The 27778-nt window shown below is 48.0% G+C and overlaps 1 protein-coding gene across 4 annotated transcripts; it reads right to left on the bottom strand.

Moving 5' to 3' along the window:
* Positions 1-12355: 12355 nt before the first annotated feature.
* On the bottom strand, positions 12356-27641 carry LOC125699785 (hepatocyte cell adhesion molecule-like). 4 transcript variants are annotated; one of them, XM_048959676.1, is made up of 13 exons: positions 27499-27637; positions 22868-22922; positions 21532-21644; positions 20363-20704; positions 17672-17941; positions 17468-17584; positions 16235-16336; positions 15972-16094; positions 15678-15770; positions 15456-15567; positions 15269-15352; positions 14817-14863; positions 14042-14177 (listed from the first exon to the last, which is right to left on the bottom strand). In XM_048959676.1, the coding sequence occupies exons 3-13, from the start codon at positions 21545-21547 to the stop codon at positions 14161-14163; spliced, it is 1323 nt and encodes a 440-aa protein (XP_048815633.1). In that variant the 5' UTR covers positions 21548-21644; positions 22868-22922; positions 27499-27637; the 3' UTR covers positions 14042-14160. The 4 variants fall into 4 exon arrangements, with proteins under 4 accessions (XP_048815632.1, XP_048815634.1, XP_048815633.1 ...); XM_048959675.1 differs by lacking the exon at positions 14817-14863 and having other exon boundaries at positions 12356-14177; positions 27499-27641; XM_048959677.1 differs by lacking the exon at positions 15456-15567 and having other exon boundaries at positions 12477-14177; positions 27499-27631.
* Positions 27642-27778: the final 137 nt, after the last annotated feature.

Raw genomic sequence — 27778 nt, forward strand, 5'->3', positions numbered from 1 at the left:
ATTCCAGAGAGGAGGCAAGAAAATATTTGGCAAGAGACTTCCTGCTGGAGGAGAGGAAGAATGCTCTGCCCTCGCTCCTCACTCCTACTCAGGGCTGACAGCATGGCCTGTGTCTGTGGGCAGATGCTGGCTTAATTAAACACGTGTGCGATGGAAACACTCTACTCGAGTTTTACCACTGCTGGCCTTATTAACATTGTCATTTGAGAATCAGAAAGGAGGATTTCTGGCTCCTGCACACCTTCCCTACGGAGCAGCATGGTGCAGCCAAAACCAATAATGGGAATGCCTTCAGCTTGGGCATGTGAGCACTGGGCCGTGGCACTGCTTGGGAGTGTGCTGACCCTGGGGAAGGTTTCTGGGGCGCAGCCCCACTGCAGGCCCCAAGTGCCCTGCAGCAGAAACAAGGGTTTCTCTCTGGCCCATGCAATTGATTGCTATCCCTTGAGCCAGGAAGTTTTCCCCTGTCCAATTTCTGTGGGCTCTATCCAAGCTGAATGCACCCAGAGAAACTTGGCTTCAGGGAAAGGCAGGCTGGAAAAGATTTTCCTCTTCTAAGAACAGGCGTGAAAACAGGGAATATGAAGGACAGCAGGAGCATGAATGCAGCAGTGGTTATCTCTGCCTCATGCAATAGCCATGTTCCCCATTAGTCAGATAAGGTGGGTCCTTGGGGTCAGGCTGGATGCAGCCCAGCCCAGGGCCAAAGAGGACGGCAGTGGGGATGAGGCCATGCCTTTGGGCAGCAGAGCCAGGCAGGCAAGGGTGCAGGGTCAGCTCCACAGCTCCTTGCCTGCACAGCAGGAGCAGGAAGGGCACAGAGTGAGATGATATAAGGGGACATGAACAGGAGGGGTGGGATGGTGCGCAGAGAGCAGGGTGACCTTGTAGGATGGAAGGAGCCCGGGTGCTGGTGACTAATCCTCTGTCGTAAGGAGAGAACTTCCCCTCTTACTCCAGACAGTGCCTCAAATGAAGAAAGGGGGCAATAAAGGATTAACATGCCCTTATCTTCAGAGGAGGTAGAGGTGCCGTAAATGCCTAGCACACAGACCTGCAGCTGCACCTGGGCCGTGGGCTGAGACCTGGAGGGAGAGTTATAAAACACGTCTTTCAGTCACATCACTCCCTTCCCACCTCCCTGGATCAGGGGGGTTGAATGTGAGCTAGCAATGTGCCCAAGGAGCCGAAAAGGCCAAGGGCATCCTGGCTTGTACCAGAAATAGTGCAGTCAGCAGGAGGTGATCGTCTCCTTGCACTCAGCTCTGTGAGGCTGCACCTCAGCTGTGTTCAGGATTCAGACCCTCACTACAAGAAAGACACTGAGGCTTTATAGTGAGTCCAGAGAAGGGCAGTGGAACTGTGAAGGATCTGGAGCACAGGTCTTACGTGGAGTGGCTGAAGGAACTGGGATTATTTGTTCTGGAGAAGAGGAGGATCAGAGGAGATCTTACTGCTCTCTACAACTCCCTGAACAGAAGCTGTGACAAGATGGGGGTCTGTCTCTGCTCCCGCATAACTAGTGATAGGATGAGATGGAATGGCCTCAAGTCACACTAGGGGAGGTTGGAAAAAAAGATTCCCCAAAAGAGTGGTGAAACACTGGAACAGGCTGTCAGAAGAGGAAGGACGAGTGCCCAGCACCAAGCCCGGCTGCTACCTGCCCCAGTCAGCGTGGAAATCCCTCCATCTTCTCTGGGCATCCCACAGACAGAGGGGCAGCCCTCAGCCCCACGATGCCTCCAGGCACGTGGAGGTTAGTTAGCTCTCTGTCATCCCACATCTCGTTCCCACTGAGGATCTGAAGCAGCAAATAATTCACGCAGACTCTTCAAGCAGCATTGGACCAGATGATAACAGAGACCATCCCTGTGCAACCCGGGGAAGTGCTCAGAGAGGAGAGGAGGGAGGCAAAGAAAATTCAGGCCAAGATCCTGATGGGCCAAAGCACTTGGAAGCAGCCTCTGCATTCCTCTGCTTTCCTCCTTCCTCAGCTGTTTCCCATGCCATACTGCAGCCTCAGAACAGCATGGACGCAATTCTTCCTCTGGCATCAGTGGCACCCATTCCTCACTTCCAAAGGCTTCCCGCCTTCCCCAAGCCATGGGGATCACCCTGTTGGTGCCCAGCTCTTCTGGTTTTAATGGAACACTTCACAGTGCAGGTGAGGGTTATCAAAACAACCAGCTCTTCCTCAGAAAACACCTTAATTTGAAAGAAAAGTTTGTCCACAACCTCAAGGCTTTGCATACTTCTTTTGGAAACAGGCTGTTTGAGGGAGCTTTAAAGGATCTTTTGATCTTTAAAGAAAAGCATGCGAGAAATATTGCGGAGCAAATTCCCTGACGCAGCAACACAGAGAGGAAATAGACCTTTGGGTGCACCTAGGGAGATTGCTAGAAAGCACCTTCCCAACCTTCTTGGCTGAGGTTGAACAGCAATTCAGAAATTTATCAGGTGAGCTATAAAACTTATTTACCTTGGAAAATTACATATTAAATCCGTTAAGATGACATAGATATCTGATCTTCAAGGCATTTCATTAATGCCACGATTACATTTCTCCGTAATTTAAGTCTAATCTACACTACAGGAGCTCCAAGTTAAGAATCTCAGCAAACCCAGCACATTTACAATCTGCAGTAGCAAGAACAGTATCACTAGAGCCTACATCTACTGAGCCAGCAAAGCAAGCTTTATCAGCAAGAAACATTTGTACAGAAACGTAAACAGAAGCTATGCCAGGGAACTTTGCAGAATTTTTGGTGAAAGCAGACATCTCCAGACAAAACCTCTCTTGGAGAGCTGGGAAATACCTAGTGAGTTGAGCAGGAGTTGTACTGCACTCTGGGCAGCCCCAGTGCTGAGCTCTGGCTAACTGGCAGTTTGCTGGAAGGAGGGGATCAAGACTTAATAGTCCTAAACACCTTTACATGAATAAAATGAGTTGCGGTCGTGTAAAGCAGTTCACAGAGTCATCCCTAGCAAGCCTGTTGTCTCCAAGCTCAGGATACATGGGAAACTTGAAAGCTGCAGTCCAGGGACACCAACATTTTGGCAGCTGCAACCTGGGTTTGTACTTAGAAGATGCTGAGCCTGAGACACAGCTGACCCCTCCTGACTCTCAGCGGTGCACACAGCCCAGGGAGGCTTCAATGGCCCTGGAGTTGCCTCTTGTCTCTGCTCAGGATTTCAAAGAGTGTGATTTCATGAAGCTTTTCCCACCCCAGGGCACTAATCTTTCCTTGAAGCAGGTGCCTTTTTTCAGAGAACTTGCAATAGCCTCTATTTTGGGATGTCCAGCTTGCTAAAAAAAAGGCTAAAACCAGGACAAGACCCACATCACAGAACAGCACAGCTGCAAGGAACTTTCTTCTCAAGAAAACCTCTCTCTATGGTCCTCAGGTCATCAGAACAAAGTCGCACAACACCAGCTACACCTGGCTGACACTCCCAAGATTGCTCCAACAGATGTATTTTCATTACCCAATTTTTTAGTCATTTCCTTTTAGGGGGAAATAAGCCATAGAAATACCTAAGGAGTGTGTTGGCATTACAGAGCTAAGGCTCCACAACCTTGATGCTCCCATACCCTTTGAGCTATTCCTGTATGGTTTTACTGGAAACAGCACTGCCCTTCACCTTTGGATTTGGATCAAATCTGACATAGCAGGGGGAAAACAAAGCAATTAATAACAGATTAGCCCTATTTCCCTGCCTTCAAAGACTTCCTCATTGGCCATCTAACATTTTGAACTCACCTTATTGTAATGGTATTGCCAGATTGCAAAGCCCTTCTCTCCATCTGCCAGCAGAGGCAGCAGGACTGTATCCCACCCTGGAGGGGAAGCCACTGATAAGACACAGCAGGTGGCAGAAGCAATTAACTCCTTGCTTTCAAGGTGAGGAGCACAGACACTGTGGGACCTGGTAGTTCCTCAACACAGGATGCTTGCATACAAGGGTCTAGCTGTGAGTTACAGCTTGCTCCCAAAAACTGAATTAGCCCCTCTCCCAAGTGTGCTGCAGGGATTAGCATCGCACACATGCTCCATGTGCTGATTCTGGCTTCTAAGTCCACTGGTGAAAATAGGTTAGTGTTACTGCACAGATCACCAGAGTCATAGAATCACAAAATCATTTGCATTGGAAGGGCCTCTTGTAGGTCAACTCCCTTGCACTGAGCAGGGGCACCTACAGCTCAGTCAGGTACTCAGAGCCCTGTCCAGTCTGACCTCGAGTGTCTCCAGGGATGGGGCATCACCACCCCTCTGGGCAACACATGCCAGTGCCTCACCACCCTTACTATAAAAAAGTTTTCCCATATTTCCAATCTAAATTTCCCCTCTTTTAGTTTGAAACCATTTCCCATAGGAAGTCTCTGTAGAAGAGGTGGAAGCTGCCTACAGAGCATGGTGTGGAACTCCCAGCTGACTGGTGAAATGAAGGCAGCTGAACCCCACACAGCAGTATGGGCTGAGGGGAAACTGAGCATTGCTCTTCCCTGGCTCCTTCTGCCTGCATGGGCCTCATTCAGGGCTGGAAACTAAGGCAAGCTAGGCTGGGTTTTCCCACCAACCTTTCTGGGCTGCCTGCAGCCCTACAGCTTCACAGCATGGTACTGACAGGGAGGACCTGCAGAGCTCTAGGAGCTGGAAGCTCTGCCAAATGGCCTTATCTTTTAAGATACTTTACTGACCTCCTCGCCTGCAAAAAGTATTTACCTTCACTACACAACTTAATTCCCCCAGATGACTGTGGCATCAAGTTTTTGGCACAGGCAGTACTCGCTGTGCTTTGAAAGATGCCTGAGAGAAGTGCCAAGTTTCAGAACCAGGTACTTTGATAGCAGCTTATCTACTAAAGAAAATAAATAGCTCTACTGTTTGCCAAGTTGTATTCATTTAGGAAATGCTCCGTTACAAAACTATTTTCTGTGTTATTTCTTTAAATTGAGAGGGGAAAAAAAAAGACAAAAACAAATTAGATCAAGAAATGCCAAAGACCCACATACTGCTGTAGGGAGTACATATTTTGCCTTGCTGGCAATGTGAGACACAGAGAGAAGAGAGTATGACACCTGCTAACTGTTCGCAAGCTGTTAAACATTTCTGTAGGCTCACGGATCCCTGCCGATCGATGCTTGCATCAAAGCTGCCCTTTACTCGCCACCTCCTCATTCAGAAAAGCTCATTCCTGTTGCTAACACCCAGTATCTGCTTTTTGCACGTCATGTATGCACGACACCCATTCCTTGAGTGGTAGGAATGAAACAGGAGCAGCTTTGAGTTGTGTGGGCTCTGCCTCGGCTCTCGCAGCCAATTTCCTGGGGACGAGGTGCAGCTGCACGTCACATAAGAAACTTCACAGATGCCTGAAAATAATCTTACAAAGTAATAAGGTCAAGTAGGATTGGGGAGAAAGTTCAGATCCCAGAGCTAGATATAATGGGATGGAATAAAAAACGTGCAAAGAAGAGCAGCAGCCACTGAGATTACTGGCTAGTGCACGTGGAGACCAAGCCTAAAGAATATGTGGACACTGCCTGCTTCAGCAGCAGCTTTGGAGAAAATAAAGCTCTGTCTCATGCCATACCCAGGGCAGAAGATTCAAAGGATGACTGGCTTATGGGATAGAACTTGTTAGCGTGGCCAGAAACATAGTTGCTCCCCAAGGCTCTGGCTATGGGAAATCATATTTCACGAACTGCAAAATTCATGCAGATGTCTCTAATGCTGTGAAAGGAAAGTTCGATTCGTTGAGATATCCTGGTATAGATTCAATGCCCTGGACAGCTCTGTTGAAAATTAAATGCCATGAGGGTACTGCCCTATGGTTTGGGGATCAGCTGACAAGATTTTAATAGAACAAGGGGGGAAAAAAAAAATAAAAAAAAAGGGAAAAACAAATAAATATAAGTGGAGATAAGAAATGCTACCTTCAAACTATGAATGGAGGGAGATAAGAGAGCTACCTTCAAACTCCAGTGTTACCACCCACAGGATTGACCTGAAAACACAGTAGGCAGCACAATCTGAAAATGTCAAGAGAGCTCACAGAAGTAGATCTGAGATCTGGAAATATGAACTGGAAACAAACCAGGATTCAGCCAGAAAGACAGGAGATCAAAAATTGTAGACGCAGGCGCTGTACCTACAGACTGCAGGAAAAAAAGCACACTTGCATACACACGTCCTTTCTATCTGCACCAGCAACAGTGAAAGTGAGCAGTGCAGTAATGCGCACAAGTCCAGCCACAGGGGAAAAGGACACAGCAAAGTCCTTACCATGCAGGATGAGCCACTCTCTATCCACATAGCTCTATCCACATTGCTCAACCCTGACTTTCGGACAACACAGACGACACGACTGGTGACGCCATCTAAGCCAGCAGTTTCTGTCACGCGGTCTTGTGACTTTGCAGGATAAATGAAGTGTTGAAGTCAAGTCAAAAGAGCAATGCTGTGCTGGCCACACACACCCTTGTCCTCCCACACCCAGGGAAAGTTCTTCAGGAAGGAGGGTGAATTCAAGAATTTGAGAGGGTGTTCTCAACTCTTTTAGTTTTATACTTGTAGGAAACCACATTCGATTCAGGAAGCTTCTGAGCAGGAGATAAATGCAGCCTTGAAGAGCATTGGCAATCCACCACGTGCAATTGCCCTCGTTAGTTTCTTCCCATGCACCATGAGGCAGGGCAGGGAGCTACAGCATCCCTACAGCCATGTGGCATGTGTGGCCTCTGGCTGCTCGCAAAATCTCGTGTTTTTCTAAATTCACTGGGTCAAAAGGGTGGTTATGCCACCTAAGAAAGCAGGCCTGGAAGAAAGGAGAAGCTCCCACGCAGGATAGCATCTGTGGAAAGACACTGAGCTTAGCCACACTAGCCCAGAGCCCTGCAGCAGATCTGACTGCAAGCCCCAACGTCACTGTGCCATCAACTGTTCCCATAGCTACGTGGGAAGATAAATTTAGTTCAAGGAACCTTGTGTTGCTACATTATTTAACAAACAGACATGCTCAAGAGGAAAATGAAGGCAGGCACCCAGTTTAGCTGCTGCGTGGGTTGATTGGGCTGTGGCCTCAAGGCTGCTTCCCAGGCTGAAAAGTCCCAAATCCTGAACCTCACACCATGCTGCCCCAGCAGTGTTCCAGTGTGCTCTCCTGGGATACTTCCTACAGCCTTCATCAAGCTTTTCCTGCCAGCCATGTTGGTCCTGTTAGAGAAAGGGAAGGCAAGGAGGACCTCGCCATGCTGCCTCACCAAAATGATGGCCCAGAGCACAACTGAAGACACCAGTGATTTGTTAATAATACTGTACAAAAGGCACAGCTGCAGGAGAGGGATGGCTGTAACGACATATGTATTTTCTCCATTACAAGATGTCATCCACATGACCCAACTCAGAGTCAATATGTTGGAGCTCTGAGTTGGAGGCAGTGAATGAGAGAAGCCAGCTCACATTCATGCACAGGTTTTTATGTTTCTCCCTAGCATTGTGGTAAGGAAGAAAGGTAAAGAGAGGAGTCAAAGGCGAGAGTCTGGACTTGATCCCCCCATCCCATACACAGCTGCCACTCTCCCTGCCAGGAGTACCATGTGCACTGAGTTTCTTGCTGTATTCCATTCTTATCCCCAATACAGACCCAACACTTTGCAAAGAATGTCCCACAGTGCAGGCCTGACACAGTATAGACAAAGCACTTTTCTGTAGAGCATCTTTGAAGCCTGATCAAGCAACTTGGATCCAATTGCTGCTTCCACTCCTTCACAACAGCAGAGCCTTCAGTTATAATCCCACCACCTACACAGCAGAGTGATGGATGCAAGGGACACGGTGTCCTATGGAGATGGCAGCCCATGGTTACTCCAGCCCTCTCCCTAGCCTTTAAGGATTTCCTCCAGCTGACATGCAAGGAGCATGCATGCACAGGAACAATATATAAATCAGAAAGATCAAATGAGTTGTTCCAGGCCTGAAGGAGCAGTGAAAAGTCACACAGATCAAGGAAGAAGCCCACTACAGTCTTTATAGAGATGTCATCTCTCCTCCTCATTCCACTTTGACCCACGCTTTCTGAATCCCTCCCAACTAGTAGGGATGCAAAGACACGTATTTGTTACCTTGCAAATTCCAACTCTGCAGAAATATTTTTCATCTCCACTTCTCCTATCCTCCTGCCCCATTATGTCTTCCTGACACTTAAGGTCATGCTGAATAGGACTCTGAGAGTGAAACCACCACTATGTTCTTGTCCCTCTCCAGTACTGCTGCTTTTATGGTCAACTTGGGCTCACTGGCAGAAAAAAAAGGAGGAAGAAGAGGGTGAAAGCAAGCATGAGCACCTCCCATTCACAACACAGCTGACCTTGTATCTCAGTAGCTGCAGCTGTAGCAAACTAACAAGCTCTTGACTGTGGGGATCAGTCCTCCTCCTGGTCAAGTGTTTGCTGCCCAGCACAATGTGTTGCCACTGATGAAAACTCATGGTAGCAGTCTTTTGTACCATGCTATTCCTCACGCTCCCTCTCTTACCTTACAATCAGTGGTGGTAGGTGGATGGTTGGACTAAATGACCTTGGAGGTCTTTTCCAGCCTTTACAATTCTGTGGTGACAGCACAAGGTATAGGGACCCAAGGAGGAGAACAGGAAGAAGCAGAAGTGGGTGTAATAGGTGTATTGGAAGAGATGAACACAGATGGATTGCAAAGATACTGGTGGAACTTCTTGGAAGTGCTCTGGGGAGCTCGTCTGGAAAAAGCAGTTCAGTATGGCAGAGATGCATGGGGCCCAAGTGAGAGCTGAGGTGTGAGGAACAGGAGCAGCAGGAGGCAGCTTTGAGAAATACACTTCTGAGTCAGCTAGTGATGAGCAGAACTATTATCAAACACCTCATCCTTTCTCTGACACCCACCCAGCAGCCTCAGCACATCTTGGGCAACCGGTGAGCAGGGAAAAGGGACAGTGTTGGACACAGTGCGGCAGCCCCTCTGGTGTCGCCCGGGCAGGGGTGGGCTGGGGGTGCCACCGTGTGGGGGAAGCCCGCATTGCTCGCCCTGCTCCATTCGTAGACAGAATTCTCTGACTCTGGCCGTGGGAAGATGGTCAGCTGCCGTCCAGGACTGACCATGGGGCTGGAGAGCTGCGAGCATCAGTAAAACATCGGCACACTTTTCCTCAGGCTCCAAATTCACACTGCAGGACACTGATGCAGGAGACAACATCAAGGGAAAAAACGAATTTTAATGAAGGCTGTTGTGGAAAACAACAGCCCTCAGCATGTCAGCTGCACCTTGAGCAACCAAAACTTTGCCAAGAGGCAAAGTAAGACAACCAAGCCCCTTGGGGCTGAGCAGGTTCCACCAGAATCATAGAATCATTTGAGTTGGAAGAGATCCTAAAAGGTCATCTGGTCCAAATCCCTCGCAGTGAACTGGGCTTAATCAGGTGCTTGGAGCTCCATCCATCCTGACCATGAGTGCCTTCAGGGATGGGGCACCCACCACCTCTCTGTGCAACCTGTGCCAATTCCTGTGCAACTGCCCAGGGAGTCACTGCCCCTGGAGGTGTAAAAGAAAGATGTAGATGTGGCACTTAGGGATGCGTTTTAGTGGGCAGTGTTGGTGGTAGCTGCACAGTTGGACTAGATGATCTCAGAAGGCTTTTCCAACCATAATGATTCCATGATTCTAATAAAGTTAAGGTCCATCAAAGTCACTTTCAGTAGATCACAGGCACATGAATTCATTTCCAGATAAACTTCTCTTTGATAGGGAAATGTGGTATCAGAATTAAAAAGATAAATAACCACATTTTGTCTAAACATATTTTAATTTGCTTATTTCTTAAAGTCAGAGTTCATGTCTCTGCAAAGTACAAAGTCATAATGTGATTTTCACTTCAATGCCACTTTATCTGTACATAGTGGATGTTAGACTCCAAATCCTAAGGATCTGTTATTTCATGCATACTCTTTATGAAAGGACTTAGCATCTTTGTAAGGAAGCAGAAATCCACTACTGCTTACTCACGGCCATTATGGGTTTCCCATCCATATTTACATGGTGGGCATAAAAGATTCTCAGAGGTAGTTCAAAGCAGGTGATGCAGAGTTCTTTCTGTAAGAGATTTGAAGGGTAGATTTTTCTTTGCCCTTCACTTGCGCTTTCAGATAATAGTTTTTAACCTTGTGTGCACTGGTCTCCGAAGTCACCTGTCAATATATAAGCCCAAAATTGCCATCTTAACTCCATAGAGCTGACAAGGAGAGGAGCAGGTGTTGGGAATGAGAAGCAGCACTCTACAAGAACTCGGTCAATTTGTCTGCTCAGCGATCAGGGGCAATGGCAGGGCTGCAGCCCGGACGAGGGGCGCTTGGTCCAGCCTACCCTGTTAACCTCCGTTCCGCAAGGCGGCGCTCTGCAAAGGGGTGGCGCAGCCGCCGCCACTTCCGCCCATATCCGCCTCGTACCGGAAGCGGCCGTGCTTTCCCTCAGGAGCGCGGCGATGGTGATCGCGTGGCACCACCGCTTTCCGCCGCCGTCTGCGGGCCGTCCCCGCCGCGGCACTGGGCAGGCGAGAGCCAGCCCGGCGGGACCTTGGGGAGAGGTTTGGTTCCTCACGGCGGTTGTTTCCCGCGGGCAGCACAGCGGGTAGCACAGGCGCTTTTGTCTGTGAGACGAGCGGGACGGCCGGGCCGTGCGCTGCGCCTCTGTCCAAGGTGCTGCCGCGCCGCCTTGCGCCTTGAGGGACGGCGGCAGGACGGGTCAGCTTCACTCCTCGCGGGGCTCCGGTGTGCGAGGGCTGGAGCATAAGAACAAAATTGCGATGAAGCTGCTGTTTGTTTGCTTGTGTTTGGTGTTTATTTGGCCGTGGTCTTCGTGTCTGGGAGATAACCCCTGTGCAAAAAGGCTGCGGCAGGACAGGGGTGTGCAAGCAAGAAAATAAGGTCTGTGCTCAAAAGGCATGCCTGCACGCAATTGATCTAGACAATCTTTGTCTCTTGAACTTTGAAGCTGAACACATAGTTTGTGAAGGGAAGAAAGAAATCTTTGCTTACCTCTGAGTGATTTGGAGGCTCTCCATCCAGTCCAGCATGCACACAGCGTGTGTGTAATGCCGTCAACTTGGCTGCCTCAAGGGCGTGTTAAATAGAAATGCTGTAAGTGATCTAGCAAGACAAAGAAAATATTTCACCTCTTAGGGAAAAAAAGAGCTTAAGAAGGCAAAATGAGTCCTGTTCAGAAGCATGCTAGCGTGGAGTTTGTCAAACAAACACTCCCACATTTCAGTGACTGATTAGCAATATGGTACGTAACTGTTCTGATTCTCTATGAAAGTGAATATCACCATAGTTTCAAGTTGAAATAAATTGGTGTTGGACTCCTCGAGTTGTGACAACCACTTCAAATTCTGCAGGAAATATCAAGCTATATACATTGGGATTACTGCAGATTATTACATTTTCCTGAAATTCTGGAAGTTAATCCAGAAATCATAAACAAAACCACAGTGGAGGTGATCAGGACTGTTCTCTGTCAAGACACTCTTGGGTGGGAATGTTCCTGAAGCACCAACACATCACTGCTCTCACTGAGTCCTAAGAAAAATAAAACCTGCTTTTGTGCTTGCTCCGGGTTTGGAAAAAGCTGAAAAATAACAAAATCATTGTTATTGCTGTTGGGGGGGAGGGGGACAATTTCTTACAAATATGGACATAGGAAATGTCAACTTTGCACTGGAAGGTGGCCATTAGGGTGCAAGGTTTGTGTGGGTTCATAAACCTTCCAGTGTGGGGATGTTGTTCAGACGCGTGGCAGGCAGCAGCTCTACCCAAAATGGTCCATTATAGAGCAGAAGGTCTTTTTCCTGTCGGACATAAATAAAAAAAAATCTTCTCAAACACGAATCAACTTGTTAGTGCACCAAGTGAGTAACTGCCATGTGCTGCATACAGAGAGTTTGGAGGCCTCTCTGTTCTTTGCTCAGAGGGAAGATGCTGTCATGCTCTTCCCCTCGCTGCCACAGGGTTGTGCCATTGCATTGTCTGCGTCCCGGCTCCAAGAACTTCTGCCTTGGCCGTTTGACGGGGCTTTCCCTGCCCTGGGGATGGGATTTGTGGCGACCTGGAGCACCGCTGAGCTGTAGCTTGGATGTTTAAGGCTCCCTCCCACCCCCTGGACTCCAAAAGTCCAGAGCTTGTGCAGAGCTTGCTGGGTTAGGATCCAGCCCCAGAGCTGGGTCCCAAAAGCATGGGGCCTCTCTCTGCACAATGGGAACGCAGACAGAAGGATGCACATGGGATGTGGTTATCGGGGCAGCTGTAGCAAAGCGATGGAAATGGTGATCTAAATGGGTTTTCCTTCTTTTTACTCATGAACGAACATGTCAGCGAGCTGGTGTCCAACCCTTTGACCACATTGAGTGAAGAGGAATTGTTTTGAGCTGCGTATACATAGGTCACTCCAAAAGTATCCAAAGGTACTTCTCATGTATTTTCATGGAAACTGCAACTGATAAACTGAGCACAAAAGCAATATTTGATAGATAAAATTACTAGCTAGAAAGCATTCTTTTTCATCATAGTTACCACCATTAGCTATGCTTTTTTACTGGTAATGAACAAAAGCCTGCATGCCATGCTCGTCAAAATGTGCACCAGTGGAGGTGACTCACTGCACTGTCACAATGCACCACCCACCTCCTTACTGTGCTCACATACACTGATTGGTCTCCACAAACGTTTACCAGGTGCTGAATGTCAATAGTTACCATTTTTTCCACATCTTTGGTCCTATGCCCTTCCGTGTCAGACACCATTTGGTCACACTGCCCTCTCCTGCCATCTGTCACACAGCAACATGTAACAGAATACTGGTGGGAAGGTTCAGCTTCTACTGCTATCCTACAAACATCTGCCTCTAACATCACAGGCCAACATCATAAAATAGGTGGCATTGTTTTCAGAGTAAGTAAATATTACAGCTACTGTATATAAGTAACAAAATTTACTTTTTAAAAATTAAAAATTAAAACATCTTTTAAAAAAGTGATCAATAAAACCACAAAATTAGTGGGATATATGACCTTGTTTTTGTGAAACTGATGCATCAGGTTGCTTCAGTGGCAGTGGTTGCAATTCTTAGTGAGTTCTCAAAGTGTTCATCAAAGATTAAATCTTACTCTTCCCATGCAAGGAAGTTCTTGACTCTTCTTGACAATATTTTTTCACAAATGTGTGTAGTATCAACAAGCAGTAACATAAAAAAGACATGACTGTGAACTGAGGAGTATTTCTCTCTGGTAAGAAAAGGCTTCTGAAAATCTGGTTAAGAGACATGATCAGATTTTGGAGTCGAATGTCTGATCACAACTCAACGCACTGCATTTGAAAATTAACAGCTAATGAATTCATGTCGACTGAAACTGGAGTTTCAAACATAAGTTGATAAATTTTTTTGCAATCTTGAAGCCTATTCTCAAATTTCTTTTTCAGAACTGAAGGCAAAGCTGCGTATTTTTCACTGTTCACAGAACTATCCTTAGCCAGTGTAACAGAAGGCACACAGTTATTTGGCATAACTTGTGTCAGCACTGCACTGCGCCCTCGCCTTGTCCTGGCGTCAGCCCACAGTACCCACTGCACACTGATAACACACAGTAGGACAAGGTGGGACAAGGCTGGCTCAGTGGAATGGAAATCAACTCAGGGCACTTGAGGTCTGGAATGCTTTAAAAGCCGTATAAAGACTTGAGGCCTGAGAGCGCAGCAGCTACAGCTATAAGGCACCATATAAGGAGACAGCAAGAAAGCAGTTCAGGAAGTGGAAATTCTCAGAAGCTGAGCTAAAAGCAAAACAGACAGGAATCTTTTGAAGCCAGAAGGTATTGGCTGGGCCAGTACTGCTCTTATCTGACAAATAGTAGCAATACATCACAGCTGGGACAGTTGAACAGAACTTCTCAGATCTGTCCACAGCTAAATCTGGAATGTGTAACTTTTTTTTTTTACTTTTTTTTTTTTTTTTTTTTTTTAACATTTTGGCTGAATTTTTGCTCCAAACTCTGCTGGACAGCAGGCTTTTTTAGCCTGGCTCCTGTGTGATGTCATCTCCAGGATGGTGAAGGGAATGTTTGCTCTCCTTGTCTTGGTTCCGTTCACGATCTTCTTTCCCCTGCAAAAACATGGGGGTGAGCCTTTGGTGTCCATAATCCCCTTCTGTGGGCCATAATCCCATTTGGTGTGCTGTAATCCCTTTTGGTGGACCATAATCCCCTTAAAATAGGTGGTAATCCCCTTTGGGGGCCATAATCCCTTTTGGTGTGCCCTAATCCCCCATGGCACTGAGATCCCTTCCCAAGGTGGGACAGGGCTGCCCCATGACAACTGCAGGACAGGGAAGGGTTCCCAGATCCCAGAGTCCCCTGCTATCTCCAAAACATAGAGGCAGGATCTGAGGCCTGGTGTTAGGTGTTGAAGGGTGCAGCATGAGGGCATGCAGATGTAATGGCGATGCTGTGGATCTGTGGTTTCCCTCACTCACAACTCCGTGTTCTGGAGGAGAAGAGCATGTTGTACCCAAACTAACATGCACGTTTGCATGAGAGCTCCTCGCAACATGCCCATGGGAACAATTACACTATGGGCAGAACAGGCTCATGGTGTCTCCCCCAGGGTAGTGACCAAGTCTATGTCACCCTGCAGGAAGGCAGGTGGGTGCTTTCTGCTTAGCACTGCATGTTCCTCATTAAATAATGAGGATTTCTGAAAGCAACAGCAGGGGAAAGAGACACCGAGGTGGGCAGTCAATTACTTGGGTGCTTGTGGTCTGTTTGCTGGCATCCATCTTCTTCTTGTAATCTGGAAATGAAGGAGAGGGCATCAGCTGCTCGGTTTCCAACACTGTGTGTGCTTCATGGGGCACGGGAAGGAAATGGGGCTGCAGGGTGTAGTGGGTATGAGAGGCTTTCACTTGGCAGAACCCCTCAATTTTCAGAAACACAAGATTTCTGCTTCAGATGGAGAGCAAGAAGGCAGCACAGAAATGGACACTCACCTTGCCTGCAAGCCCTGCACCTTTAACATGCCACCCATTGGCTTTATGCTGTGCAATATTTCCTCTGTTCTGGACTCTGAAATGCTCTGCATACCCTTGGAAAGTGTGGGATTCCCTTTTCTACAGAAGCTGATGCCAGAGTGTGAGAGCTGAGCCCAGGATCTTTGTGACCAAGCAGCTATTTAGGAAGAGAACCATTGGGTACTTACAACAGAGGGAGAACAACAGGAGAGCTGCCAGGACAGCAAGGACGCAGCTGGCAATCACACTGACAGGTTCTGAGCAGCCACGCTCTGCCAGGGAGATAGCGAGAAGTGTCAGTGTTCTCTCTTCCATCCCACTTAACCAGCTCCAGAGCTGGAATGTCCAGATGCGGGTGGAGAAGAGCATCCTTACATTTCACACATTTGAGCTCCAGGGGCAAACCTTGCCCTGCTGTTCCTTCCCTGCTCAGCACATGGCTTGCCTTGGCAACAATGAGTGCAGATGCCCTTCCTGAAGCACCAGCCTGCAAAGCCACCCATGGAGTCCCACTGCCCAGCCCCACAGACACCCCAGCCCTCCCCCATGAAGAAGGCAAGCAAGGGCACATGCAGTGAAAACCGAATTAGCCCTTACCATGGACCTGCTGGAAGTTGTGGAGCAAGAGGCAGGAGAATGACAAGTTGACTGCCAGTGTCATGGCTGTACTGCACAGGATGACATGATGGCCTGGAGAGAGGAGAATTTCTGATGAGTGGGAGGGCAATGGTGAAGAGGAGTTGGTACAGGGAGGAGATGGGCATCAGTGGGAAGCAGGGCATGGGCCCCACAGCAGCATTCATCCCTCCTGTAGTGATAACCTCAGAGGCTGCTCCTGGGCTCTTATGGGGCTTTTAGCACCAGGGGTTTGTGTCTCCACCCGCAACTCACAGGTCTGGGCTGGGCGCTGGGGGAGTGCTTCTGGTCTGCACTGAGAGATCATGGTGATCAGCACCACAGTCATGACTGCAGCAAGGAAGCAAAGCCCATGTAGGATGAAGGCAGCAGAAGGACCTGTGGGAAAAAGAATTAAACAAAGAATTGGGATGGGAAAGCTTCTCCTGGTTGAGGCTGAGCAGTGAACCTCAACACCGATTTCTACCAGTCAGCTACCAGGACATCAGACAAGGATGCACAGCTTCAGCGAATCTTACCTTCTTCCTGCATCCAGATGACAGAGGTGACAAACAGGAGAAGACATGAGATGCCCAGCAGCCCCTTGATGGGTAGAGCTAGCCATGTCCATGCTTCTTTTCCTGTTAAAAAAGGCAATCAGACTTGAATTGGAGCTCAGGACCTCACCACTGAGGTGCAGCCTGTGAAGGAAAATGAATGCAAGCACAGATTTTCTTTGGAAAGAATCAAATCCCCAAGGTTTTGAACCCCTGATGACAAAACCTGGTGGGCTTCAAAGGGTTTTGATGGGCTTACAAAAGCTTTGCTTGACCTCTGGAGAGACAGGGAGATTCCAGCCAGGTCTGGGGTTGCTCCAAGCTGAACAAAACAGCAATTTCATCTGGTTTGGCACCTTAATACACTTCTGCCCAGGTTTTTGCCTCTTACAGTGGCAAGTACTGGATTTCTTCTGGAGATCCAGCTTACAAAGAACTCAGGTGGCACAAGCTCTCACCACAAGCATTGGGCACATAGAGCTCCTCAGGAAAGATTACCCCCAAAACAGGGCCTAATTCACAACTCCATTGTTAATACAGGGAGACAGGTCAGTCTAGGACAATATTCCCATGTATGGTTGGGCTTCACCTCTGTTCCTCAGTCGGTCTCGCTTATATTGGGGATTGTTCTTGATGGGTAGAAGATAGAAGAAGGCTACAAAGACTGTGGGTGGTCTTTCTTTTGGCTAGGTCTTATGGTTTGCTTTCTGATAACCAAAATATTGATTGCCATTGAAGCGCCTGCATTAACCTGTAGGCTTAGGTATGGATGCACAGCATTATGCAGAGTGCTGACCCAAATGCCATTGAGCTTGGTCACCAAAACCAGTGCCACACGGTATTGGGTCAGCTCTCAGCACCTTCATGCAGGAAAGCTCTTTGTGTCCTGCCTGTTCTGTTTCAGCCCAGGGATGCCCAAGAAACAGCAGAGGAAAGACTAGCATGCTTCCTACCATGATACCATGGCATGCATTGCATACATAGCGTAGGTAGAATGATTTCTCCCAAAGCCACGTGGGATTAACTGCTGCTAGGACTCTATATTTCTGTGCAGTATACAGATGCATAAGAAGAAGTATATGAACTCCATGACCACTGAGCAAGATTCCTCCAACTAACAAAGTGAGTTAGTAGAGAAAGGCTTTACTGCACCCTCTGTCCTCTTCATGGCATGGAGAGAGGGCTCAGTTTGGGTATTTGAGTATGGGCACTCACCAAGTCTGTGCTTCCCCGGCTGCAGGAGCCAGATGACAAAGCCGATGGCAGTGATGACAGTGAGAGCCAGTGCAGCCACTGTCATCCTCAGTGCAACTTGGAGAGGAGGCGAGAGACCTGCAAAGTGAAGTGAGGGGAACTAACACTGAGGACAACTCCGAGACATGCAGCAAAGCAGTGGCCCCACCACAGGCTGATGCTTACCTGCTATCATGAGGTTGAAGGTTGCCTCTTCCCAGCTTACGGCATTGCTGACGTTGCAGGAGTAGGAGCCGCAGTTTGACTTGTCTCCCTTCCTTATCCACAACTCAGTGGAGTTCTGAGTGAGCTGATAATAATTTTGTGGGGTAAGGGAATGTCCATCCTTCTTCCAAGAGACAGCAGCCATGGTTCCATTGGGCAGCAGGCAGATCAGCTTGATGAGAGACCTGTTCAGGTTTGAGCTCTTCAGGAGTTTGGGCTGGGGTACAGGCTCTGGAAAACAGTGACATGGCAGAACTCCTTTAATTGCCTCTGTAAGAGGCATTTTTGACTACTGGTAACAATCAGGCCCCCTGGTCCTTTACCAGAGGGCTGCCTAGTGGGCAGGCAGTCCTAACCCAGTAGAAAAAGGAGACCCTCTTGCCACTACTGGGAAGGTTGACCAATTAGCAGAAAGTGTTCAAAAAGGCTGCTTGTCTTCACGTGATCTATGATGGAAAGCTTCAGCCGCACCACAAACTACCCGCTATGATGCCCATTGATCCCAAGATGACCCCCTTATAATTAGGGGGCTTCCAGAACCATTGAAACCTGCAGGTATGTACAACTGCAAGGATAAATGCAGGCTATGTCTCAAGGAGAAACAATCCAGGCAGCATCAGAAGGAACTGTAATCCCTAACTGTCAACTGCTGGAATACAAATTGTGGACATTGTGGGTGGGGGTTGCCCAATACTTAATGAACTACAGGTCAAAATACGGACTGTGACTGAATGCAGTAAGGCAGTTATTTTAATCATTTATATTTTAATGACTATCTTTGTAATATTCAGAAGTTTAGGCTGGGTTTGTAGAGCAAAATGTCAATTTTGTTCTTTTGGTGTACTGTCACAACCCCCAGAACAATCCGTTGTCCCCTTCAAGACTCTGGGGATTAAGAGAATGGCATACAGAACTCTTTTAGCCAACTGGCTGAGCAAGCAGCAAGCATTTTTAACCTCACCAACTGCTGGGTCTGTGGAGGACCCACACAACGTGAAACCTAGTCCTGGGTTTCACCCCTATTGCCCTCAAGTGGTTGGCAAGTAACTACAGCAGAATTGATTGCAGCATCCACTGGGAAGAACACATCTTCATGGCCAATCCAGTATCCCACCAGGGTTATTTACTGTCTGAATCAAACTCAGCCAGGTGGCATCTAGGTTGGGACTAACAGTTGCACTTGGGTTTATCATAAAATGGGTTATGAGATAGGAAAGCACACTAACTATGAATGGGGGTGGTATAATCATTTGGGAACCGAGGATGGATTTCCTTATTCTTGGTCCTCCATAAACAGCACACTGTTTTCCAAAACTGGAGGTGTGAATTCACCTGCAAGCCCCATGCTGGAGCTTGGAGTTGTGAGTGGTGCAGGGATGAAAGTGATGCTGGTAAAGTCAGGAACTCTAATGTGGCAGGACCTCTGAACACCACATACTTCCAAGCTAAAGAACATGTAAATAATCCTGCTGTGGAATGGGTATGTGAAAATACTCAGCAGCACTGAAGGGACACTAGTGGATTTGTGCCCATTATGCTGACAGGCAACTACCTGCAAATTGGCCTGGGTATGTTATGTGGGAACAATTCCCCCAGTATTCTTTTTGGTCCTGGGGGAGATGGTGGTGAATTAGGTGTCAAAGCATACAGTGTTCTCAGATGATGACAGTCCATTGACATCTCCACAAGTGGTAGCAGCCAAACTTGGACTAAGGACAACCAGCTGCCTCACAGCGTATAATCAAACACCACAGCCCAGCTTCCCAGAACTCCAATGAATGGTCAGTGGTGCTCAAGAACCCATTTATAACCTGAACTGCATTCTCAGATTAAAAACCATCCTTGAAATTATTACTACTGAAACGGCTCATGCCCTGGATCTCCTGGCAGATCAAGCCACACAGATGCGAGCAGCAATATTCCAGCACTGCACAGCTCTCGACAACTTACCAGCCAAAGAAGGGAGTGTCTATGGCAAACTTGAGTGACTCTAATTCTTGTCTAAAGACTGACAACAATGGTAACGTTGTCAAGCAAATTGCTAAAGGTGTACAGCAAACAGAAAAACATACATTTTGATCTCTTTTCTTTGCTTCCAGAGGGCCCATAGGTAAAACGTATTCCATTTTATCTACTTTGTGCTGTTGTAGCTCTGAAGTCCATTCCTTGTATGAGCCATATTCAACACATTTTATCTTCTATGTATTTTGTAACCTCTTCAAGTGATGGGGAAGTCCAACAGATCAAGGCAACATTTGTCACCAAGCCCAGGAAATCTTTTCTAGTGATTGTACAGAACATTTTATTCTCTCCCCCACCCTTCCTTTGCCCATACACTTTTTTCATTCATCAGGTAGCCAGGAGAATCAGCCCCTGCTTTACATAAAAGTCTCGCTCTTTTCCTATCACCCACCTTCCCTTCCCCATCATCTCATCTGTAATTCTAAGGTCAGAGGGCATTTTAGGACATTCACCTCCTGCTAATTCAGCTGCTAATGATGAAACAAGGAGGTCCATGTTAAGGAAGAGGGTGCCTGGCTCTTGTCCATGTCTTTCTAAGCAGTGATAAAGCCAGAAAAATGCATCTCATCTGCCATACTCATGGCAAATCTTTGTCAGAGCAAAACATCCTTTCAACCTATTTTGACTTACTGATTACTTCCAGGATAGTTGTCCTAGCCCAGTCCTGCATCAGGTCAACTGTTGCTTTATAGAGGCCACTGTCTGCCTCCCGCAGCTGCTGCAGGAAAAGCGAGCCATTTGTTTGGTAGAAAACCACTCTGTCTCTGTATGCTGTGTAAACGACTGCAGACTGTGAGTTGGCATAGTACTGCAAGATGAATTTGGGTGTGTTGCCCTCTATGTATTCCCACTCTGTGATGTTTGTATTGCTGATTGCTGGTGCATGCATCATGACAGAGGATCCTTCTGCTGCAAGTTTTATTTCTGTGATTTCCACCCCAAGGCAGGATCCCAGGAAAAGCAGCAACACGTCTGGAAACAAGAGAGATGCCAGAGCATGGTGGGTTAATTTAAAAGAAAAGCCACAGAACAACTTAATTGGCTCATAGACTCTTTGATTTCTTGGCCCCCATGATGCCACATCTGATTTACTTCCCCCTTTTTAAGATAAGAACACATCACTTTTGTAGACCTGTTATATAAATGGCTCCTAGCAAGCTCAAGCAGGTCTTTGCCTTTGGAAGGAGAATAACAGGACTCTGTACTCCTTGAGAGTAACATGATGAAAGCACCACAATGACAGCAGAGCAGCAATATCCTAGGCTGCAATGAGCGAGAATTTGATCAAATGTAGCAGCCATGAGCACAGAAATAAAGGAAGTAAGCTGCTTACCCCTAGAGGAGTTCAGGTAGGCAGGGATCTCCAACAAAATACCATCACATCCACTGCCAACCCTTACATGAGGTCTTGGAAGGTGTGGATCCTGGCTCCACCCCTTCCAGTCACTCAGGTACACTGCATGCACCTGAGCTCCCCTGGGTTGGCCCTGCCTTCCCACCAGGTGCTCAATCACTGGTTCAGGCCTGTGACTTAGCATTTTTGCTATACTGGAGGTTACTGCTCAGTGAGACCACACTCAGCACAGCTTCACCCCCAGGCCTCATGCTGTCCCAGCAACAGGACCTAGTGGTACCCAGGCACAATGATACTGCAGCACTTGCTGAGATGCTCATTTCTTGACCAAGACAGAGGTGCAAGGGAGCATGAAAATGCTTCAGGACTTGCCCTCCACCTCCACAGCTGCCCAGCAGCACCCAGCCCAAGGATATGCACAGCTGAGTTCCTCTCTCATACTCACAGTGTGTGTTTGACATGGCCAAGACCTGCGGGTGCCTTCAGGCCTTCATTGGGTCTGAGCTCCTGCTGCAGCGATGTGCTCTTGGTGGGGCTCTCTAGGAATAGTGTCCCCACCTGCAAATGACACCATGCAAAGCACCATCAGCACCTCTCGCTGCTGGCAGATGGCACTGACACCAGCACAAGAGCAGTAATACTGTTGCTGTCTTGCTTGCACCCCTTCCCATGCACTGCATATTTGCAATGCTGCAGCTCTACTTTGTCCCTTCAGTATTCATTTAAAGAGCTGCTGGCCATTATGGTCTTGTTCCCTGCATATACCGAAAGCACTTTTCCTCAGCCTGAACACATTCCCTTATCTCCTCAAGATGATTTAGCTCTCGAGTGGTTGCAGGCACTGCATCTGCCTTATCCACCTTCTTAATGACTTGGAAAACTTCAATCCCACTTCCATCCCAGCCACTTCTTTCCAAATTGAATGCTCCTGGCCTATTTGAGCTCTGTCTGGTAATTCTTTTAGCTTTTGCTCTCTGGACTTTCTGTATTTTTAGGTGACTTTCTTTACTCTATAAACTCCAGTATGTGCAATGCTGATCTGTTTTCACGGGAGATCTCAAGCACAATCTGCCTGTGCACAATGCACTTTGCAATGAGGTGCAACCATGCTCATAGCTGCCTTCAGAGCCCAGACACAAGCACTGGCATCTGGATAACAGGGACTGCATTTACTGCTGGGATTTGCAAAGCTTTGGAAGAAGGATGATGATGGAGGAGCTCAGATTTCCAACAAAGGGATTTCACTGCCCTGAAATTAAAGTCTCAGATGGGAGCATAAGAGGTGGTCTGCTTTAGGGACATGTTTAGGGACACAGTCTGGCTGGGTGAAAGAAGCTGGACACAATTTTTGGCTCAAAGCTTGTTCAGCGGCACCCATCTAAAATATAACCTGCTTAACAAGCTTTTCAGGCCAATGTTACCATGAGCACAGCAGTAAGAGAATCATACATGACTGAGCAACCTGGAAAAACCTTTTGGGCTGTTGCTTCTCTTGGGCATTCAAGCTGTCTTATGGGGGTCATCTCAGAGGAGAGAAGCACCATGCAGTCACTGCCCATGCCTAGCTGCCCACCATGCCACAGTCGGATGATCAACTGCCAATTACCCAACGGGAAGGGCATGTACCATGGACATGCTCTTTCATTGCCTTAATCTCCCTCCAGGAATATATATGTTGAACCATCCCCTCCAACAATGGAATTGAGACAGTGGGAAAAGAAGCTCTGATGCACAGATGAGGCCCTGTGCTGAAAGCTGAGCCCACTTCAGATAGTCATTACCTCCTGGCAACATCCATTTGTCTTCCATGGGCCCCAGAATAGTTCAGAGAAGCATCTGAAGGAAAGGAAGAAAAAAAACTATTTCAATTATGGAGCTGCCCTGGACCACTCTGAGCCCATTCCCAACCCAGCATCCTAACCCCAAAAGTAGCCAAAAGCCAAGGAGAAGAGGATATAGGCAGGGTACATCATGTTCAAGCCTGCGATGGAGACTTCCAGTCCTGGCTTTCCTCACCACCGAAGGACTGATGGCTTCTCTCTGGCTTCTGCCCTGATCAAAGGACTTCAGGAAATGAGCTTTTAGAAGAAAAAATGTGAACTTCTGTGCACTGCATTATCTGAGGCGGAGCGGTTGCTGCAGGCTGCAGAGCCCTGGTGGCAAGGCTTGTATGTGAATGCACACACTCAGGGCTGCTGGTGGAGCTTCATGGGCTCAAAGAATATCTTTGAAGTGGAGCAAAAGTAGGAAATGAGGTCTGCTTTCCCTCTGCAAAATGCGTGTGACCTTGGAGGACATCATGGGACAAAGGGCTGTGGGAATGCTAATGCAAAATTCAGCCACTTTCCAGTCTTTTCTTCGGCATCCTCATGATGTCTGAGGTTTAGGCAAGAAACGTTTGAGGCTTTTAAGAGGGAAACAAGAAAAATATTCTTTACTGGTATAAACTGCTATTTGAAGGATGTGGGAGCAAGGGCTGTGGAGGAGGCACCATTTAGAGATGAAGGATTTCCAGCTGGCACACCCTATTTCCCAAAGTGGGCATCTGGGTCCTAGAGTCCGTCCCAGCTCTCCCTGTGCACGCAGGGAAGTGCTGAGGTTCCCCCAGTAAAGAACAAGGCAAGTTTGCAAGAAAGGCTCCCCTGGAGGAAGGGTGGTGGTTGGAGGACCTTCCTCCAGCTCAGACGAATTGCACAAAGCTGCAGCACTCAGAAAAGAAATGAAATGTTCCAGGCCACAGTCAGCATTGTTCAGGCACCCAGACAGTATCGCTTCACTGAGAAGTAAGTTTGCAAGCAGGCATGTGATGAAGTTCCTCTGCAAACTGCTGCTGCAATTTATAAAACAGATCCGTCCTCCACCTCCTCCGGTTGCGATAGGGAGAAATAAATAAGGTCCCCCGGGGAAAGGAATTCATGTCAATATCAGTTTGTTATCTCAGTCTCTGAGGAGTTCTGTTGTCTGTGAGAAAGTCGGTGCCAGGAACTGAAAATCACCTCCTCCCATGAATGTTTGCTACAGCGTGGGATTGATAGCAAATAAAACTTTCCACGGGGGCAGAGGTTGGAAGAAGTTTTAGCTGAACATAGAGAGGGAGGACAGGCGCACAAAGAGCATTTTGTTACAAGGCAGGGAGGCTTCCCAGACAGCAGCTGTCTGCTGCTGCTCTTCCATGTGGGCATGGGTTGTACTGGGAGCTGGAACAGGGGCAGGATCAAAGAATATAAAGCCCTGGGAGCACAAGCGGAAAACACTGGTGTGCTAATTATCTCCATTTTGCCAGTTGGAGCATTAGCATGGATTCAGCAAGGGGAAATCCTGCTTGACGAACACGATAGCCTTCTGTGATGTTATGACTGGCTGGAGAGGTGAGGGGAGATCAGTGGATGTTGTCTGCCTTGACTTCAGCAAAGCTATTGTCCCCCACAACATCCTTGTAGTAAGCTGAGGAAGCATGGGATAGATGGGCAGACAAGGTGGACTGAGAACTGGCTGACTGGCAGAACTCTGTGTTGTGATCAGCAGTGCAGAGTCTAGCCTTTAACTACTGGAGTTCCCCAGGGGTCGGTACTGGGTCTAGTCTTGCTTGACATCTTCATCAATGAACTGGATGAAGGTGTGTATCCCTAGCTGGTTTGCTGAAGATACAAAGCCAGGAGGAGTGGCTGGCACAGCAGAAGGCTGTGCTGCCATTCAGTGAAAGCCAGACAGGCTAAGAGCTGGGTGAAGAGGAACCTGATGAGGTCCAATGAGATCAAGAACTGAGTCCTACACCTGAGGAGGAATAACTGAATAGATCAGTACCAGTTCTGGGCTGACCTGCTGGAAAGAAACTCTGCATAGAAAGACCTGGGTGTCCTGGTAGCCAACAGCATAGCCATGAGCCAGCAGTGTGCTCTTGTGGCCGACGAGGCCAATGATAACCTGCAGTGCATTAACGTGAGTGTGGCCAGTAGGACAAGGGCAGTGATCCTCCCTCTCTGCTCTGCCCTGGTAAGGCCACATCTGGAGCACTGTGTTCAGTTCTCGGCTCCTCAGTTCAAGAAAGACAGGGAACTTTTATATCCACTGGAGGACCACAAAGATGATGGGAGGCCTGGAGCATCTCCTATATGAGTAAAGGATCTGGGGCTGTTCAGCATGAAGAAGAGAAGACTGAGAGGGGATCTTATCGAAGCTTAGAAGTATCTAAAGGGCGGTGCTGTAGTTTAGCCCAGAATAGAAAGAAAAAGTAAAAAAAAAACAACGACTGAGCAGCAGCTGCTCAGTCAACTCCTCATTATTTTTCACATATTTTCTTCACAATGTCATGTATTACGGAACACCCCTGCAGTAAGTTGAGGTCAGCTGCCCTGGTCCCCTCCCCTCCCAGCTCCCTGCCTCCCCAGCCCTTCACTGGCAGCCAGAAACTGAAGACTGAAAAGGTCTTTGGCTGTGTGCAGCACTGCTCCACGGCAATAGAAACAACAGCCTGCTTTCAACGCTGTTTTTATCCTAAAACTAAAACAGCAGCATAGCAGACACTATGAACCAAATCAACTCTGTCCCTGGCTGGCACTTTCCTGTCAAGTGCGTGGGGGGAACAAGCTCTTTTCAGTGGTGTGTAACAAGGGGGCAAGGAACAAATGGCACAAAATGGAACTTGAATATGAGGAAAAAATTTTTTAAATGAAAGTGACAGAACATTGGGACAGGCTGCTCAAGGGAGGTGGTGGAGTCTCCTCTGCAGATCTTCACTACCACCCTGGATACTTTCCTGTGTAATCTATAGGGAACCTGCTTGGTGACCTCCAGAGGTTACTTCCCAATTTTATGATCCTTATATGGGGCAGCAACAGCAGCCACACCAATAAACAGGAAAAGCACAGGCTTTGTAACAGGCAAACTTAATTAAGGAGGAGACATCTCACAAATGATGCCTGTGCCAAAGGAGGGCAGGAAGAGAGTGAGACCCACAGAATTCCCTCCGACCCATTAACAGATTATTCCAAATCTCAAGCTGCACTTACGCAGCAGTAAAGCCTTGATCACATTTTAGAGAAGGCCTGCCGACCACAAGAGGCCTCTGTCACATTTGCAGCAGCTGACAGAAGTGGGGGCAGTGGGTGGGGGAAGCACACAGGAGGCAGAAGAGTGGCGTTCACGTGTGTGCCCACCACCAGAGCAACTAATTATGCCCTAATTAAGTGGCATCGCTGGATCCAAGGGTAGTGACATCTCTCTGTCTTTATCTTTCTCTTTTCAAGTCATACCATATCATTGTGATCACCAGTAAGGAATAGAGAGATCAATCTAACTACAGTAGTGGGATATAAGTAAACATCTAACAGACTGTCTATTGCTGTTACACCTGGATTTGCCCCAGGAGATCTCACACCTTGCCATGCCCACACCTTTGTACCTTTCCCAGGGTAGCTCAGAATCAGGTTGTGATGCACATCACACTGAAGCACTGTGCACACTCTGCCCCTGAGCTTACTGACTACTCACTGATCTTCAGTGGGAATAAATGCACGCAGAAGCACTTTGGGAACAGATATGGACGGAGCTGATATACAGCAGGCAAATATTTCATCTCCTTCCTGTTTTGTAGCAGTGTGCTGCAGAAGCTATTATCTGCAGACTTCCCTAACAGAAAAAACACGAACTATTCAGCTTCAGAAGGTTAAATACATTAACAATCAGAAAGCTCAGCTGTGAGCAACTTCTCCCTCAGTCACTTCTGCCTTACTGAGCAAAAGGACTGTCAAAGACAGTGAAAAAAAATCAAAAACCACTTCCTGGCAGTTACATAGTAGCAAGAAAACAAGTTTCACTGTCTGCACGCAGCAGGACAGCTGGGAGCTCAGCACAGCTGCTGCAGACCGCAAAAACCGATTTTTGAGTGTTTCATTTTCTGCTCTAACAGAAGCCAGAGTAACTACAAAAGGGGTGAAGGGGGAGGGAAATGAACCACCTAAAAAGGAGTTTTGTGCAAAATTGCAGCCCAAAGCCCAGCGATGAGCGCCTGTGTTGTAGGGAGCCTCACAGTGCTGGAGGTGTGGGAGATGCCAAGCAATGATCAGGGGTTGGGGCAGGCAGCTGGGGGAGTGCCAGGCGGGCAGTGAGAGGTTGGTTGTCAGCTCTAAAACGCTTCAGAAGTGCTGTTTCAGAAGCGCTGTAGATTTGCTGTTTATAGGGCTGGACAAGAGGGAAGAGCTGAGCTAGAGGTGCAGAACCAGATACCCTACAGGGGAGAATGGGAACACCATTTGGGAAGCATTACAGGGTCCCCCGTCCCCATAGCTTCAGCCCCACGGCTCCATCCCCTTCATTCCGCCCCTACCCCTTTTGCTCTGCCCTGTCTCCCCATTTCCCATCCCTCCGCCCCTCCCTGCCGGCACCAGCCAGCTCAGGCCATACACGCACTCACCTCTTCTTGCAGCTCCCCTTGAAACTTCCCTGCTTTCACTGTGCCGTTATTGTTCAGTGTTCTAGGGCGGTGCTTGTTCCCACAGGCCAGCTCTCTGATAGCTTGCCTCCAATCGTAGCAGAGCGTTTTCATCCTCAGCAGGCACAAAGACTTGCCTAGGGTTCCGCATAGCGGCTCGCTATGGCTTAACAAGAAAGTCTCAGTGCTGAGGCTGATGGTGAAAAATGGGGAAGTAGGTGGGCACTCGACCACCCTATGTATCACTGAGCATGCCCAGAGG

The sequence above is a fragment of the Lagopus muta genome, chromosome 13 (genome assembly GCF_023343835.1).
Source record: "Lagopus muta isolate bLagMut1 chromosome 13, bLagMut1 primary, whole genome shotgun sequence".
In the NCBI taxonomy this organism is placed as follows: domain Eukaryota; kingdom Metazoa; phylum Chordata; class Aves; order Galliformes; family Phasianidae; genus Lagopus; species Lagopus muta.